This window comes from Pygoscelis adeliae, unplaced genomic scaffold (assembly GCF_000699105.1).
Source record: "Pygoscelis adeliae isolate BGI_AS28 unplaced genomic scaffold, ASM69910v1 Scaffold111, whole genome shotgun sequence".
NCBI classification, from domain to species: Eukaryota; Metazoa; Chordata; class Aves; order Sphenisciformes; family Spheniscidae; genus Pygoscelis; species Pygoscelis adeliae.
The window spans coordinates 1538231-1557641 of NW_008824542.1; the positions used below are offsets into that span (position 1 = coordinate 1538231).

Consider the following 19411-nt stretch of genomic DNA (forward strand, 5'->3'; position numbering starts at 1 on the left):
CTCAGACAACTTCAAAATCACATATCTTTCTTCCTATTTAGGCAAATCTGAATTTATTTTTCAAGCAAGTTTTCATGAGAAAGCACACACAGACCTAGGAAAGGATTTCATCACAGATATGTATGTAATTCATTCCTTTCAGCCACTCATTTTCAATTCTATTCCAGAACATTACTCTTATAGCTTTGTAGTAGGGGCAGTCAGCTAGGAAGGGAAAGTGAGAGCATGAGGGGCCAAAGAGGGCCTGGCACGTGAGGCCTCCTACAGGATTTGGGCAGAAAAATCACAGAGTTTATACAACCTCAGCAGTGATTATCAGATATCATCAGCTCCTGGGAACACGCGCAGAAGCAGAACTCTAAGCAATTAGCTAGCTTGCAAGTTGAACATGAAGGCACACAACGAGCTGAGATGCTCCCAGCGTTAAGTGCACACAAAAAAACGTGTCTCTGCTTATTTGCCTCAAATATGCCTATGGTCTTTACTGGACCTAGTCCAGTGAGAAGTGCTGTAAAACATGTATTCTGCTTCTGACTACATTCACATCAACACAAACACTGTCCCCAGCTTTTAGTAGTGTTATTTGTTGTGTAGTTTTGTAACAGATGACAGAATGCGTCCCTTATGCAATGTGAGTAAGAAAAATCCTTAAAATTTACACAGAAGTTAGATTTAACAAGACAAAAGTTTCACTATATTGCATTTATTTACCTCTTACAGTCTAGTTATCCATTACATTTTCTTAAATAAAAACTGGCATTGGTACATATTTTTTGTCACTTTCATTAATATCCTGCAATATGTATCAGCCAGCTTGTTATTTTTATGTATAGAAATACAATAACCTTGCAACTCAACAAAAAACACCTTCTCTTTTAAAGCCCCGATGCTCTGCCACTACCATTAAATAAGGAGAGTGAGCAAACTACTCATTTTCTCCTCCAAATATTTTTTCTGCACTGATGTATTTGTAAATTCCTTTATAATTCCCCATTTCCTTTGTTAGCACGAAGTAATTAAACTAATCCATCCTCTGTAAACCTCAGTTGACTCACAGTGTCCTTGGGTGTCATTGCATCTTTTTTTTGATGTTTTTTCTTAACTTCAGATCTTCAAATCTACACCCAGAGCTTGCTGTTTTCCACAGCAGTTGTCAGTCATCCTTCAGCTGTAATATTTTTGGCTTGTGCAGCCATCTTGCACACTGATGAAATCTTGCTTGCTATGAGCCCAGAATCCTTGTCCTACTCCACCTAAATCCATTCTTTACAGTGATTAATTTAAGTAGCACTTGTGCACAAGTTCCAATTTCTCCATCAGTGAAAAATACTATAATCAGAGCAGGTTTTTTTTCTACAGGACAACAAAACCAGTCATGGTTTATTACAGCACTCTGGATGCGGCCTTGCTGCCTCTACGGAAGACAAGAGGAAAAGTAAACTCCGTGCATCTTTCCTGAACATGGCATAAATCTGCTCTGCACTCTTGCCTTTTTATGTAAGAAAAACCTTGGACCTTTGCATACTGCCTAGCAGGCGTTTTCTGTGTTGTGACACTGAACCGAACATTCAATATCTGTTCTATTGTCTACAAAGGTGCTGGATTAATGTTTTCATTTTGAGAGTATGTGTTAACTTGGGGGTCTCCCACAAACATGCTACAAAGTATTCAGCATCCTAGCTCCACTGCCCCAAGTCCCCTCTGGGCAAAATAGAGCCCTAAGAACCCCAACCCCCTCAAATATTTTTATATTTATATTATATATAAATATAATTAATATATAATATATATTTATATTACATATAAATACATATTTATATTATATATATCGGTTGGACTCGATGATCTTAGAGGTCTCTTCCAACCTTAATGATTCTATGATTCTATATTCCAAAAATGGAACCATCCTAGGTTCTGGTATCTGCTCCTGGGACTATCTGTACGTTTATCCAGCTTCTGCCTAATCAGAAATACAGAAATAGTCAATGATATATAAACAAAACATTGAAACATCTGTGTTGGTATTGCTTTGCTGGTATTCGTAAATACTTCATTTTGTGCCGTTTCATTAACCAGCAGTTAAAGTTCAGTTAGCATTAACTTAAATATTACATTTCAGCACATGTTGATGCCCAGTAATTCCTTTAAAAGTGTTTCACAGCTGAGGAGTTGCCACTTTTCTTGAAACTGTCATCTTCTTGGCCAAATCCTATACTTATTCATGGATGTGGTAGCATATGAATTATGTTCACTACCCTTACTTTCATCTGTGTAAGTCACAGTGTATGGGTTTGGTCCAACACCTTGCAAAGTTCCTGTTTTGACAGTATTTACTGTGATAATTTATAATTCTGTCAATTTCTGCACTTTGCAATTTAGCTGCTGCACTATCTATTCTGCTAGTGGTTTAAAGTGTTTTCTCCTCTCTCCCAGATGAAAAATTGTAGTATAAACCTTGGCTACTGCTAGCAGCTGCGCAGAGTAAGCTGAATATTGTATTGTCCAGACATTTACTTGCAATATTTGCACTCTTATTCACATTTTAGGTTACTTCTGCACAGTTTATATGCAATAAAAAAGTCAACAAACTTTAAAGACATTTAGTAAGAATACATAGATAGTATACAGGCAGTAAAGTCTAGACTAATCTCTATTTTCCATAATTGTTCCAAAAATAGAACGAAATACTAAATACTGAGAATTTTACACTCACAATTAAGATCTTGGTGCCATTTCAAAATCCACTTCAAATACTTCTTCTAGGCTGGATGCATGCTTAGACATACACTAAACAGAAAGCTGCCACTACACCCTGCAAATACAAAAATGCACCTGCATTTTAATCAAACAACAAAACAAAATCTCTGCTTGCAGTCTTCATCTCCTTTTCAAAAGCTTTGTATATAGAATGGTTATGCCTCTCACAGCTGCAGAAATCAACCATTATTTCTGACCAACAAGTCTGCCATAGTGGTCAATCTAAACGGGAAACGAACAGTTCTGCTGCTAGCTTTGCCACCGAGTAAGCTATCCACTCTTCCATTTGTAATATGTGAGAACAGAGAGCGACCTTATTTGTAAGGTGTTTTGACATCTACTCACATCTAGGTATTATCATAGTTACATATCACTTTCAACACTGGGTAAACTAATCAAAATTAACATTTTCTAACTCTGTTTATCTGCAGTTATAAGACTGGGCATTCATTCACCTGTTAAGATTTAAAGCTTTCAAAAGGAGAAATAAAAGACAACTATATTGTACCTAATTTGAGGTAAAAGTCATATACTGTTAACCAGGCGTGATCGGGTCTATTACATGACAGTGATTTTTACCTCAAGGAGTGGACAAATAGGTTGAAATTATTAAAAAGCAAAATAAAAAAGACTGATAGAACAACAAACCAGTATAACATTTTTAAAACCATGTATCTCAAATCAATAAGCATTCAGTATCAAAACCCCATGTTGTAAAAAAAAAAATCTTTTAAAAGGATACCATTTAACTGGACTCTTCAGAAGGTTCTGAGCAAACCTTTCACTCAAAACTATTAAGGAATCTGACTGGGCATGGAATGAGAGTTAAAAGTAATACACAAGAAGCAAATCATGAGGATGGTCAGTTTTCAACTTGACAAATATTAACAGTAGAGTGCCCTACAGATATGTACTGAACAGTGTTATTTTACATATTCTTTCATCTGGAAAAAGAGATGCGTAGTCCACTGGCAGCATCTGTGGATAACAAAAATTATTAAGACTATTTTCAGGGCTAATGGAAATTATGAGGAATACCAGAGGCAGAACAAAGAAAGATGAAGGTTGATGATTAACTCAAAATAATGAACTGCTCATATACTCCAAAGTTTTCTAGGACTGGCAGTCATAGGGAAAAGATCAATGAAGCGTTTATTCAGTGCATTCTGGTAAACAAAATCAAAGTATTCCAACCATACATAATGCTACAGGAATACTACACCATACAATAGCTGGAGCAGTATTCAAGAAGTTATAACACATAGTTACAAAAGAAGTTAGTGTTGACTATATATGTATATAGTCTTCACTTAAAAAGACCTAATTATATCCATAAGGATATAGGGGTAATTTTATGTAGCTTTTGAATTTTGCTCCAACTGATCCACTATAACATATATTCAGTGATACGATATGGAATAAGATGAACTTATCTGGCATAGTAGCCTTTAGTATATGTTCTCACAATGGAGAAACATATTGCATCATAATATCTGATCACACATTTTGGTCCTGTAGCTTACTAGAGTGACTTTTCTGTATTGCAGCTTTTCCTGTCTGTAGAGGTGGTTTGCCTTGCAGAATGGCATGCAAACACATGCTTTTAAAACAGTGTTAACTGTATTATTTAAAAAAAATCCAGAAACACTTCATTTATAAAAACCCTCATTTGCATAGCAATCCAAATTATTACTGTAAATTACTTAGGCTGTATTATATTCAGCCTAAATGAATCACTCAGGTAAAACCTGTAGGATGAATCTTTTATAAAAACAAAGCCAACACCATTTAAGTTATTACAAAACCCCAACGTTTTAATCTTGAAGACTTTTCAAACATTACTGCAATATGGCTGTGGGAAAACATGTTACTTCTTAGAAAGAAATTAAGTATATCCAAACAAATTTGTATCTTTTCCAATTACAAAGTTTGATTTTCCTTGTTCAGTTCCGCATTGCCAACATGGCATTTATGTCCCAAATAAGATTCCGTAACTGATCCATGATCTGCTTCAGCTGCTGATTCTTCTGTTTCAGTTTCTGTGGGAAGAGTTTATTAGAAGTTTTTTTGTGATCAGTTCAAATAGCACACTCAGAAATTCAACAAAAGTTACAGTGTTATGAAATGCTATATGGATCTTTTTCTCAGTTGCCTGTGAGCAGTATTAGTGGTATAATACATCCTCTTTAAAGCACACTCTAAAAATACAAGAAAGCCTCAAAAGTTAAGGACCATTGCAAGAGGGGGAATGCTGTTTCTTTTCACAGCAGTCTTTTTATCAAAACACTTGATCTCTCCAAAAACTGGAGGCTTGTGGGGATTAATCCTCTTTCCAAAGTCCAAAAGATAGCACTTTAAGTAGGAAGAAAGAATTCAGGGAACAGGTAAATTTATGTGAACATATGTTGTATAACTTTGGTGCACAGAAAAATGAGGGATTAACAGTAGAAGTTTGAACAAAGCACAAGGTACTGTAAGCTTTTCCAGCCCGTCTGCCTATGTAGGTCAACCCTGATGTGCTAAGGGGTCCTGTCTTGAAATAGATATTCCCAAGCATGCTGAATTCTTTAATATTATGTGTTTGTTTTTGTGAACTGCAGAAGCATTTGAAGGAAGAGAACAACAGCAAACTCGCTTTTATTTGGATGCATAACCAGAACTTAAAAATTACGTCTTTACAGAAGAAAGGTCAGTGCATTAGGACACCACACAATCCCCCTAACCTTTCATGTTTCACAATAATACACATATTTATTGTCTGATTTATTCATTTTCCTGCTCAGATCAAAGCTGTCAAGAACTAAGTAAGTGTCTATTGTTAACAACAACCTATGTTCTTCATTTCATTCCGATTTCACAAATGTCAGCCTTCTTACATTAGAAATCAAACTACTTATTCATTAGCAAAGTCCACAGTTCCAAGTAAAGTGAAAGCACAGGAAAGACTTGCTACGATCAAAAGAGGACAAACTATTCAAAATGTTTCATGTTTGACGTAACTTTGTTATTTGCACTGCACAAATGGCAATACATTAAAAGGGTGACTCAAATCAGTAACATGACCAAAGTAACTGGAACAGTGATAAAAGGAAGCAACAAAAGAAGCAAAATCCTGAAAATCAGTCTCCTGAATTTTGATGCGGGCAACACACCAATGTTTTTAAGTTGCCCAGCTGGTCAGCTGTGAAAGAAGTCCAGAGAAAAAAAGGAAGTCTATTCAGTTGAGACCTGTAAAAATGGTCTGAAGTAATATGGTAATTAGCCTTAGGTTACATGGGGAACATAGTACTTTGAGTAAGGGAAATATTCCTGAACACAGACTTTGGTGGACGCATTCCCTGGAAGCAGAGACAACACGCAATTCCAGACTCCTGAGAAGGGTGTAAAAACAGATGTAGGATAGTTCACGCGCACTAACTCAGAATTTCTAATCAAGCATTTGACAGACTAAAAAGTATTTTAAAGATAACTATGTGCATTTATCTAACACTTCCTTTCCCATTTGCTAATCCAAGACTTCACAACATACAGCAGAGATCCAACTCCTAAGGACGAGAGAAAACTGAGAAGCATGTAGTTACCACAGCATCCAAATGACAGAATTGCAAGTCTCTCCCTACAAAAGCTCGTAATGTAAGATCTTGATGCTTGAGAAAGCGCAAGAGGGATGAGATAAACAAGCACGTTCGTACCTGTGGCATTTTTAAACGTATTTGTTTGCCATCCTCAACATTCAATCTTAAAACAATCAATGAATGTTACATCAGAACTACTAGTTTCATGCAAGCTGTCACTCACTGATATTGAGGGCATGCCATTTCACGATTTTTCAAAGCCTTCATCAATAGAAATGAAGGCTGAACAGCCAGTAATGGTTATTCAAGTCACAGATAGAAAGAAGAACCATTAACCTCTGATATGCAGATTGTGTTCTCTCTCCATCCATGTCTCATTGTACTGTTAAATACTGTTACATAGGTATGCTCACGTGAACTTTACATAAGTTATGCCCAAAAGACTGATTCTGTAAGACTGTTTTCATTTCTTGTGCAAGTGTTATGAAACTGTAAATTGCTTGATCTTTACTTGATGCTAGACAAGGGAACCTTCAAACTGGATTTCATTTGTTTTCAAAGCATCTGTAAAGACAAGTATACAATTATTACTTTATTTATCTGAAGATAATTTTAGATCCTTGTCTTCAGTGAAGAGCTATTTTCTTAGCTCTTCTATGCTACTTTTTCTAGAGACAGAAAAAACATCTAAGATGAAGCACCACCTCTGGATTGCTACGCTGAAAAAAGAATGAAGAGAGGAGAAAAAACCCACTTCAGAGAGCATGGTCTCCTAATTGAAATGCATATAGTGATCTTTGTTACCAATCTTTGACAGGCAGTGGTCCACACCACAAAGTACTACATAATTAATATGTTCTGCACCACTGGCAGTACTGGCCTCTGCTTAAGACTTTGCTGAGCCAGTAAAAACATCTCAACTCAGGTCTAACCTTGGAAAGATAGGTGAAATGGCCTTCTTGGGAAATGGGCAAGTTCTGCGAGCAGCTTCTGCAGCAATGACAAATTCTCATTTGAACAGATTGCAACTGAAATGACTTAGTTGAACTCTGGACTGTTTCTCAGGATTAACAGTTGTATGAAACAAGAAAAGGTACTTCATCCTACATATATGCTACAGCTTCTGACTTTATCTGTTTTAAGATAGCACAGGAAAATTATTTTATATGAGGCAGTTTATAATGAGTTTAAGAGATCTAAATTCACCTTACATCTGACAGGCGTGTTTCTGTTAGTCCCTCTCCATCAGAAAAGTGATCTGACTGAAAACCAATCCTAAGGGATCTTCTTTGGTGATATTAATTTTCAATGTGATTAACTATCCATTTTGACTGACACTGCAAGTACTATGGCCAGCATGATGGAGTTGGCAAGGACTGCACCTTCCAGTAACCAATGAGACCTTAGTAGGCTTAGGTCAGGTAGGACATTTATGAAAACATATACAGAAGCACAAAACCCACATAAATGAAACAAAGTGGGAGAACCATAACATACATCCAGAAAATAGCTGTCTTTCAAGGAACGTGCCATAAAGAACTTGACATGTTTCATACAGATTTAGGACACAGTAATTTCAACTTTGATTGAAATCAATTTTTGACTAAAACTCATTTTTGGTTCACTTTCATGTCATTTGAAATCAGTACTGTCTAGACCAATCCACAACTTTCTATCAGAGATGTATCAGAACTTTCCTTTGCACACTGTTCCTGTCTCTCTCCTCATCTTAAGCTGATCTATCTTTCACATTGTAAAACCTAAACATCACTATGAGTCAATTATTCTGCACTCCATCCATTTGTTAAAAAGTCCCTTCTTCAGGCAAAGATAATAGTGTAAACACTGTGGAAGAGTGGGATTATATTCCAACTGATGCCTGTAAAAACATCAAAAGTACTTGCCTATGTTGTACAGGCACTTCTGCTTAAGAAAAAAAAAAAAAGATGAGGTGTTTCCATCTTGAAAATCTTACATATAAGACCATTCTCCTGAATGCTGTGCCAGCTATAGTTTTTACCTGCTCTGTTCAAGACCTGCAACAGTACAGGCCAGAAGTACATCTAAGTGTAATGAAGCATTAAATATTAATAATAGTAGTACCTTTACTTGCATAAATCTCAGCAGAATTATTGTTTACTTTGTTGATTACAACTCTACTACAGAGAGAACTTGCATCATCTTCTTTTTCATAACTATGTTACTCCTTCTGACTGTTAAACTGCTGTAGGAAGTGATTGTTGAAAGTCTTATGAAGGTGACAATGGCCTCTGCTTTTCCATGCAAGTCAAACGCAAGAAATTTCTACAGACAAACAATGTTTGTGATAGATGAGAAAAAGTAAAGCCTGTCCTGACAATTTATACTGTTCTTTTTTTAAGTGAGTCCTTCATAATGAAATCTCTGAAGTAAGGAGGTGGAAAACGTCCTTTTTTTTTTTTTTCCTTCAGTTTTATAGTCAAAAGACTTACAATGTTATATGCACACAGCAGGAAAAAAAAAAAGCTAGAAAAAATGCCTCAACACTTTGCTCAAACTCTCTTAAAGCTGCCAGGTGATGCTCTAACTTATGGCTACTCAATTGATACCAAGGCCCACTTTCCATCGTAATAAATTCATATATTCATCTATTTATAATATTTTTCAAATGGATAAAAAGTATTCATCACTAATACACTGACTGCTGTGCAATTAAACATTAAGACACTCATTGTTCAATAACTACAGCTTTTCCTGATGTCATTCACAGGCATAACTGTTCTATCCTTACTGGAAATGAGAGACTGGGTTTTCTGTCTCCCTCCACACCTGACAGCTGAAAGGAAAACTGCTCCTTTGGCATGCATAACTCTTTGCTCCTGAAACACACAGAGGCACCAGTGACAGCCTGCGCTCCACTGCATGCTCAATACTTTTCACATATTGAACCAGACAGCAGTTGCATGTATCCGCTGCTCTGTTGTTCGCAGAGGAATAAGTGTGTTCATTAAAACAGATGGATGTTTGCTTCATACCGATTATTTACCATTCAATGATGAAGTCTGAGGTCTTATTTACCGAGCACCCTCTAAGCTATGTAGCCTGTAATGGAATTATCCGTTCCTCAAGGTGCTTCTCCACCACACTCCTCAGTGTTACATCCCCATTCTTAACATGAAAATCACACAGATGTATGATCCTCAGTTACAGATGGCAAACTAAGTCACAGGAACACTATGGATAAAACTCGAGTGCCTACTAACTTTGTCCAGAGACATCTAAGATTGAAGTCCATCACTAAACTTCGTAATTTAACAGCTTCCCACATATTCAAAGGACAGCTATCACCAATCATAAGGGGAAGAATGAACAATCACCACAGACATTTTGTGGCAGAGACAAGGATAAAAATCCAGTTCTCAAGAGCAGCCTTCAGTCACTACTCACATTAAATCCTTCCTTCTCATTCACAAATTCCCTGCTTATTCAATGCCCTCATGCAAGTTACACAATACATAAACCAGGATTCTTATAATCTTATTTATCACAATACTGATTCAATCTAAACAGTGCCTAGTCTGCAACAAAAGCAGAATAGCTCAAGGACTCTTCCAGAAAAGGAAGGGGAGGTGTGGGGGGGGGAAGAGGAACCAAATGTGATAATGTAATAAAGGTTGTATAATATGCATTTATACAAGGACAAAAGGGGACAACTGGGATTGTACGGACAGCTTTGAGCTTGGTGTTTCCTAACTTTTCTCAACTTTGTAACCATGATATTGTTTTGATATAGGAAGCTACATGGAAAACTTTGCATGCAACATTTTATATGAAACTGCAAAGGAAGTATTTCATTATATGGAATAAAATACATCTGAGTGCTGAGAAAGCTGGCTGATGACATTACAAGACCACTCTACATAATTTTCCTTTGGAGATGGGGAGAGGCCTCTGATGAAAAAGGGAACATCTCAATTCATCTCCAAGAAAGGCAAGGAGAGGGATCCAGAAAACTACGGAAACTACAGGCTGGTCAGCCTAACCCCTGACCCCAGAAAGACTATGCAGCAAATCCTTCTGGAAGTCATGTCCACACACGTGAACCATAAGGTGACTGGGACCAGTCATCTTGGATTTACCAAAGATGTGTTGTGCCTGACCAACACGATAGCCTTCTATTGAGAAATGACTGGCTGTGTGGCCAAGGGGAGAGCAGGGGATTTTCTTTACTTTCATGTTAGTCAGGCTTTTGATATAGTCTCTCATAGTATCCTTGTAGCCAAATTGGAGAGATGTGGTTTGGATAGGTGGATTATAGGATTGATAGAAAACTGGCTAGACTATTGGATTCTAAATGTTGTGATCATCAGTATTAAGACCAAGTGGCAGCTGGTCACTCTTGATGTTTCTCAGGATTGATACTAAGGTCAATATTCTTAATATTCTCATTAATGATTTATCCACACTTAATCACCTAATAACCATATCAAAGTATCAAATTTGTGGACAATACCAAATTGGGGATAGTGGTCAATATACTCAGTGGTAGGACGTTCAATTCAGAGGGACCTCAACAGGTGGGAAAGGCAGGCCACCACCTATCTCAGGGACTTCAATTAAAGCAACATCCTACATCTGAAAACAAAATAAACTCATACAACAGCACAGGCAGAGGGCTGACTGAATAGAAAGCAGATTTGCAGAGAAGGACCTGACGTCCTTTTTGAAGCTTTCTGAAAAGTTGAACATAAGTCAGCAGTGGATCTTTTTGCAACAATGAAGACTAACTGCACACGGTGCTGTATTAGCAAGAGTGTACCTATCAGGTCAAATGAAATTGTTATTCTCCTCTATTGAGCTCTGGAGAACAATTGTCCAATTTGGGGCTCAATACAAAACACTAACGTACTGGAGAACATCTAGTGGAAGGCCACCAAGACGATTAAAACTATATTTATTCAGTCTCAAGCAGAGAAGGCTAAGGCAGGATCACGATGCTGTCTTCAGCTACCTAATGAAGATCATAGAAAAGACAAAGCTGGACTCTTCTTGAATGTACACAGCAAAAGAATGAGGGGCAGTGGACATGAGTTACAACAAAGAAAATTCCAATGTAACATTAGGAAAACTTTCACAGTCGAAGTCAACACTTAAGAAGGGCCCACAAAAGGGCAGAATTTCCATCCTTACAGATATTCAAAATGCTACTGGATATGAGCCTGAGCAACTGGATCTAACCTTGCTGGCTGGCTCTGCTTTGAGCTGGGGGTTGAATCAGACAATCTCCAGACCTCCCACTGAGCCTAAATTCCTCTATGATCCTACCATTGCAGAGAGCCAGTTTAGGTACCCAAAACAGGATGGAACTGCTCCTGGTGCAGATTAATCTGCTGAGAAGGTATACAAATAAACAATTCTTCCCCTCTTGTTAAAGTGTTTCTTGGTGCACATTCATACTTTGGGTGAAAAAGGACTCTACAAATACAAAACAAATTAAAAATACACACAAATAGTGTGCAAGATAGTTTGAAAGCAATGCAGATTTTCAGCATAGTCAAAAGTAGTTTTCAAGTAAAGTTCTCCAAAGAGAAAGACTAATTGCAAATTGCTGTCATCTTAAGGACTACTTCCCTAAACAACATCAGCTGCAGTACACAATGGTTTTGTTATCAAAAAAGCCCAGAGCTAAAACTTGTAACAGCTTAGCTTAAAAGCCTGTCATGCAGATTGTCTTTTCCTCTCTTAGCAAGATCACTGTTAACCAGTTAGCAAAGATTAATTAAGAATATCAAACATGATTGTTTTCTAAAGGGTCACCTGGAATGTTGAATGCTATTTCACATCATTTAATTTTCAGCCAAATGTACTGAGACTACTAATTATGCAATGGTTTTCCTAAGTGCTTCATTTGAAACCAGACCTACAGCATCTAAAAAAGCAAAGCTGTACTTGCTCCATTTCTAAAAACAAGCAGTGAAGAAAACTGCTGATAAGGCAGCAACACAAAGTGTTCTCAGTCTGTGATTTGATATTTTCTGTTGTAAGTCCTGTCAAATGTACTACAAGACCATGGACCCAAGGTGAGCCTGACATCTTGAAAATATTACACATGATGCTATACTTAGAAGGTAAAAAACCTGTAGATTGAACATCAAAGACTCAAAAAATATGAAGACAAGTGAGGAAATTTTGGTAACAGCTTCCAATTGTTGCAAATAGCAATTATGCTCAGTGAAAACTGGATCAGGACTTGTATTAGTAGAACCAATGCAAATGCTAAACTGATTTTGGAATAGCAAATTATTTATTCCAGAAAACAGTCAACCACCTCAACAATTTACAACCCTAGAAAGCAAATACAGATAAAAGGGATAAGCAACATTTTGGGAAACTGCAGGAGAGAATTGTTTAGTACAAAAGGTAGAGGTAGTCAGTGCTCAATAAATGGTTTGTTTGGTTGTTTTAGAATAATGGTGCACTCTTCTTAGTGCTGGCAAAAATCCCTTTTGTTTTTAAACTTAATAGGTTTTATTTAAACCTACAATTGCTAAATATTACTGAATTGCTAGGACAGAAATTCATTACCTTGTAAACTGATCTGCATTTTAAATTAATGGACAAGTACTTCTTAGCCAAGGTGAGCACATTAAACTTTCTGACCTAAAACAGAAGTCTAATATAGTAAATAAATAAAGACGACCAAAAGATGTCACTATACAGTAAACCATCATCAAAAGCTACTGCAGTATTTAGGAACTCTGCTACATCAACAGGTTCTCCTGCCCCATGAGGGAGATGGTGAGTATAGGAAGCACGTGACACCCCTCTCCTCCTCCACTGAGGGTGCTCCCCCTTCCCAGACAACTGTGGTAGCAAAGCAGAGCTGCTATGTTTCAAGTCAGTGGTTCCTGGAAGGAGGGATGGTTTTGTGTGAGAATATATGATCCATAAGGTTTATATGATCTACTGGTTTTGGCTGTGCTCCACACTGCAGGGCAGTTAGTGTCTTTCACATATATCCAGAGCTACTAAAGAGATCAGACAAGCTGGGATATCACAGCAAGAATGGCAGAATTAAGAGACCCGTGAAAGGCCTAAGAATTCAAATGTCTCAATAGTGTCAAAGTATTGGGTTATTGCAATAATGCTTTTTTTGGTACCAGTAACACGCAACACTGAAAAAATACTGCCTATCACAGCAAGAAGGACTAGGTGAGAGCAGGACAACCAGCTGAAGGAAGACAGTGGGTCAAGAATATAAAAAGCTTCTTCATCTGTCATGTTGGTTTCCCTGTCACAGCATTTTCATCAACATTTTGTATTACTGAAATTTTGCTAAAATAAATAAAGCAAAATTGAGTTGAAGATGGATGTTACATACTACAGAGGACTGAAAAGCTGTCAGGAGTGCCAGCTAAGAACCAGAAAGGGCTATCTGAGCCCAGGAGCCAGTGTCAGAAATTAGACTAATTAACCAGATTCTAGTGATTTTTCTTTGCAAAAATAAGAATTTCTTTATTTCTAGTCATAAAAAAACCAAAGCATTTCCTACTCTGTAATGTATTAAAATTGGAACTTTGAAACTGGTAGTGGATGTACTTATACAGCTGGAGAGAGATAAAAGAAAAAATTCAGTGCACTTTCAAAAACAAGAAGTTTAAATTTCTTTGGCAGCAGTTAGTCCACAAAAATACTAGAGAAAGTTCAACTATCTTCTGAAGATTGACTGTGGAAAATCTGGAAACTAGGTCTAGGCATTTCAGTGTAAATACAGGATTTCAGACCAGATTTAAGTGAATGTCTGCGTACATTCTTAATTACCAATTTGCTACCAATGGTCCTGTAACACCATCAACGTTTTTAAGGTTTAGAACTCATCATAAACATTCATGAAATTCTTCTCACAAGATCACACCAAGGAGGTTTAAAAACGTATTAGCATACAAGTACAACAAGGGCAAAAACATGTCATAAAACTATCAAAACCACAGCAAATATGGACAGTTAAGCTTATTAACACTTAAAGATTGCAAATAAATGTGCATAAATTCACAGTACAACATTACATACAATATAATATATACAACCCTGCTTACATCAGCACTGAACAGAAAGAATACAACAGGACAGCTGACAACTGCTTTTCTCTAAATTCACGTTGTTCCCATTTTCTCCTGTACAATATGCATGCATTTTTCTACATAAATGGGTTATGAAAAATTTGGTACAATTATTAAAATACCAGAAATATTTTAAAAGCTGAAAATCCACCAAATATTCTCTACATAAAGAAATATTTTACTCATTTATTTCCTTTGCTTGGTTATTTTTGTAGATTATGCCTCCTTTTTACAAAGCATTTACAGATATTACAGCTACAGAAATATTTAATTAATCCTGGTTTTGTAGGATTTCTTCAATCTGTACTTTACAGATTGAAGAAACTGCTCAAAATTGTGGTCTGGTAAAACGACATATTTTTCATCTCAGTATTATATTAGCATTTACTACAGCATATTTATTTTTAGATTTGAATCCATCTTTAGTAGTTGTACTCAATTGCATACTGCCACTCAAACTGAAAATTTAACAGCATCTTTATCATACATAGTATATTTTTTTCTGAATGAGTCAAGATTCAATAAATACTACATTTAACAAAAGAACGGTCTTCCTCAAACTGTCAAAATACAGAAAGTAGCCCTGAAAATCCTTTACCAACTCACATCACTGTGATAATATTTACACATCTGATGTTCAATACCCATTTTTTTAATGCCTAAGGTAAGTTTTGAAGAGGAGTAAGTTCAACAGGCACCATATCTCAATCTGTACTGCCAATATGTAGTGGGTTAAGCATAAACATAATACACCGTATTCAGAAGAATATATATCGGTTTAAAAAGAGGCACAAGTTAAAATTGTCAGGAAACCTAAACTCTACAGCCAGAGGTACAGCTAAAAAAAAACTGCCTAAAAGGTAATTCTGAAATAGTTATATGCAAGAAGTATTTATTACCAAGTTTGATGGTAGTCATCACACATGCTGCATTTAGTACAGCAATCTAGAAATTTAAGCTTTGTAATGACAAAGTGACAGTTTTACGCAAATTAATTTCAACTTTGTTACCTTATTTACTTCCATGATTTCCCTTCTCTCTTCACTAGCAAAACGAAGCTGGCTTGCAGCACCACGATCATCGTGCTTGGAGCCATCTTCTTCAACATATGGAATAAGTTGCTGTGAAGACAAGAAACATTAGCCGAAAAAAAAAATTAAAAAAAAAAAGGAAAGAAGAAGAAAAAAAGAAACTGAAAACAGGAGATACATAAGGTACTACCATTTTCTACAAAGGTTCAAACTTCCCAAGAGGAAGTGGAGACAGGCTTACTTCATCGCCGCAAACCCAAAGGCCTTGGAATGACCTGTCGGTTCTCCAGGAAAACGATGTGCTTCAAAAAGACACAATCCCACATATTGCCATACCTAGACCTAAGCAACTTCACAACTGCAGCCAGAACCCAGTCTTTATACTTTAAGATGTTTGTCACAGGTAATCCTTGTATTCTTCAACTCTGTAGATTGTGATTTTAAAATTTACTATTCCACACTATGAAATACCACAAACATGAAATTATCATTATTATAAAGTATTTCAGTGATATACTAAACATAATTATGACTGGCTTGACATAGCTACTTGGTTAATACCCTAATTATGACTTGCTATTTTAGTGTGCCTCTGTTTGGCTATTCTTAAGACCAGGCTCACAGTTACCTAATAGGAGTTTTTCTGTATGAATTTTCCCACTGTGATCTCCTCAGGTGTATAGCGTACTATCTTTTTTGTAAGCTTCTACAAAGCCAAAAATCTCTGATAAAGAATTTCTAAATGAATATTAATGCATGTTCCCTTCCTAAGAAAAAAAAATTAAAAAGAATCAGTAAATATACTAAATACAAAACAAATACATGCTTCTGTGTCAGAACACTCCCAAGCTACTAGCATCTTATTCAAAAATAATTACAAGCTGTAACATTTTATACATAACATACATCCACAAAGTCTACAGTCTATTGTTGATTCTTCTGTCCTGAACTGAGAAAAGCTGAAGTTGATAGCAAAATTACATCTTTGTTCACATACACGTTACAGACAAATGAAAGACTAGTAATTGATGCAAATAAGCAAGAAGAAATTAGTTTAAAAGTCTGGGAGCAAGTTGCTCATCACATGCATATTAACTTGTTACTTAGGTTGGGGTGTAATATTATCATAGAATCATAGAATCATTTAGGTTGGAAAAGATGTTTAAGAACATCAAGTCCAACCGTTAACCCAACACTGCCAAGTCCACCACTAAACCATGTCCCTAAGCACCACATCTACACGTCTTTTAAATACCTCCAGGGATGGTGACTCACCCGCTTCCCTGGGCAGCCTGTTCCAATGCTTGACAACCCTTTCAGTGAAGAAGTGTCTCCTCATGTCCCACCTAAACCTCCCCTGGTGCAACTTGAGGCTGTTTCCTCTTGTCCTATCGCTTGTTACTTGGGAGAAGAGACCGACACCCACCTCGCTACAACCTCCTTTCAGGTAGTTGTAGAGAGCGATGAGGTCTCCCCTCAGCCTCCTCTTCTCCAGGCTAAACAACCCCAGTTCCCTCAGCTGCTCCTCATAAAACTTGTTCTCCAGACCTTTCACCAGCTTCGTTGTCCTTCTTTAGCATTTTTATTAGGAAAAACTTTGGCCGATCCTACTTCCTGGAAGTCTTATGCTGTTCACTTTTCCATCATCACTGCGCATTCAGATTTGGTTCATACTGGCTCAGCAGGTTAAGAGCAGCTGACTGAGGGAACTATAGAGGCGCAGACTGATGGCCAGAGCAAGTGAATAACGCATAGTACTCAGGGAGCCAGGCTGGCAGGTGAGAGCTTAAAGCAGACTTTTCCCCACTATAACAATCTCTTCAAAAAAACTGGCCCTGACTCTTTTGACTCTTTTTTTCCTAGTGGAAACAAACTGATAAATGTACCAAGAAGCCTGAGGAAAAAGGCTAACATTTTAAATGAAGTCTGATTTCAAAGTTGGATCCATCCCAATTGGTAAGAATTGTTGATGTTAATGTGAAAGTTTCACAATCTTTCAACCAGCTCCAAATAATAAACAGAATTCAGTCCACTGAATAATTCCAGTCGCATTTAAAACTTGTTATGAGTCTCCTGCAACCCAGGAGAATGGATGATATGCTAAGCAGAGAGTGGTTATTCTGATTTGTTAATTTATATATGAATAAAGATACTTACTTCTATGGGAACAGGATCGAGCCCAGCACAGTTTTCATTGCATTTGTCATAAACTAGTCTCAGTTTTCTGAAGAGTATCGATAGCTGACGGAGATGTTCCTGCAGCTTTCCCAGTCTGTCTTGATATGTTCCAGTATGGTAAGTAACACCATTCGGTAACTTAGAGAACCAAAACCCCAAAACGTTAAAAATACTACGTTAAAGTTTCTATCACACAAAATAAACAGAGGGGGTTTTCTACATTTTAAAATAAGACAATTACACTATCCCCACAGGAATCAACTGAAACTTCTGTTTTCTCTATCAGCAAAATTCTGCATTTTATCTGCTCATCTGATGTGCCAAATCACTGCTGTCAAACAGCTTCACGTATTCTACACTTTGGTCATTGTCAATCCCTCTGTAACTCTTTTTAGTGAATGTCTTCAAAATGCTTAAGCATGACACTGTTGTCATCTGTTATGAGTATTACACTTTGAGACTTAGTGTCTCAACCCCAGGTCACAATTCAGAGACACAATCAAAGTGAATTCAAAGTTAGCAAACCCTAAGTATGTATACCTATACCTAAGATAATTGCAGAAGGAAACTGCCAGAGTCATGAAAATACAGAGGGAATGGGAGCGATTATTTATCTTCTGCTCTCAACAGAGAAGCACAACAAATGTTTGTATGTCTTCTCAGTAAGTAGCCACAAATAAGGATCATGCCCACTTTAATAACAAAAAGAAATGTCAAAAAGTTCTAGGTGGAAAATATTACAGAAGAAGATCAATGAAAATTCCTCTAAAATTACTCCCCAGATGTTAACAAAACAGAGAAATGTAACTAGCATATAAACAGGCTTCACTATTCTTAAAGGAAAACACAGACATTAAGTGTATTTAGAGTATATTTATTGTGGGGCAATAACAATACAGTATTTCTGAATTTTCCCCATCTTCACTTAACGTACAGCAGTAAGCAAATATATTAAGAGGAGTATCCACTTCTCCAGTCAAGCCCCCTTTTCAAAGCAGTTTGACCGAGTTATATGTTTAAATGTCCTAAGCTATCTCCTGTGCCTACATATCCCGGCAGTTGGTGGTAAAAACATGGGAAGTTGAGGACCGTAAAAAGAAAAAGTTATTTCTCACCTGCATGTTCCTCAGTAACTGGAAGATTTCCATGGTTCGAAATACAATGTCCTGCACAGTTTCTTGGCCAATTCGACAGAGAGAAGCTGTATTTACCTCCCTAGCTGCTTGAGCCTGTGTCCCTGAGAAAGCACCAGGCGGCATGCCTGCCCCAGCGAGAGGGGGAGTTGACATCTCTTGACGTTAACCCTGAGTCAAGCTGCACAAAGAAGTTAAGACGGAGTGATTAAGTACTTGTTTGAGCCCATCATAATAAACAAACTTCTGTACGGTGTGTGTACAATTCCTTTTCCCCACGCGTGGTCCTATCCAAGATCAAACTGTTCAACTGATAAAAGGCAGCCCAGTGCTGTACCCTTTGGTTTAGGTACCAGTCCCTTAACCGCTACAGCTTTGCTGGGCAGTGGAACTGGGGGTGCTCCTCACCCACCGCCCCTCGGAGCGGTCACCAGGAGGCCCCTGCCTCGATCTGTCGCGAGGGGACACGAAAGGGTCTTCTGCCCAGCTCCAACACGTTAAAATCATGCCCTCCTGCCCTCCTGCCGGGCTCCGGGACCGGCACCTGCCCAACTGCCCCTCCCTCCGCTGCAGGGAACGGCCTGAGGCACCGCTTACCCACCCCGCAGCCCGGGAGGCCAGGGCACAGGCCGTGCCCC

The 19411-nt window shown here is 37.5% G+C and overlaps 1 protein-coding gene across 1 annotated transcript; it reads right to left on the bottom strand.

The window, feature by feature from the left end:
* Window positions 1-3888: 3888 nt before the first annotated feature.
* MED30 (mediator complex subunit 30) lies at window positions 3889-18944 on the bottom strand. Its single transcript, XM_009321677.1, has 4 exons — window positions 18756-18944; window positions 17620-17778; window positions 15442-15552; window positions 3889-4796 (listed from the first exon to the last, which is right to left on the bottom strand). The coding sequence occupies exons 1-4, from the start codon at window positions 18927-18929 to the stop codon at window positions 4701-4703; spliced, it is 540 nt and encodes a 179-aa protein (XP_009319952.1). The 5' UTR covers window positions 18930-18944; the 3' UTR covers window positions 3889-4700.
* Between the last annotated feature and the right edge of the window lie 467 nt (window positions 18945-19411).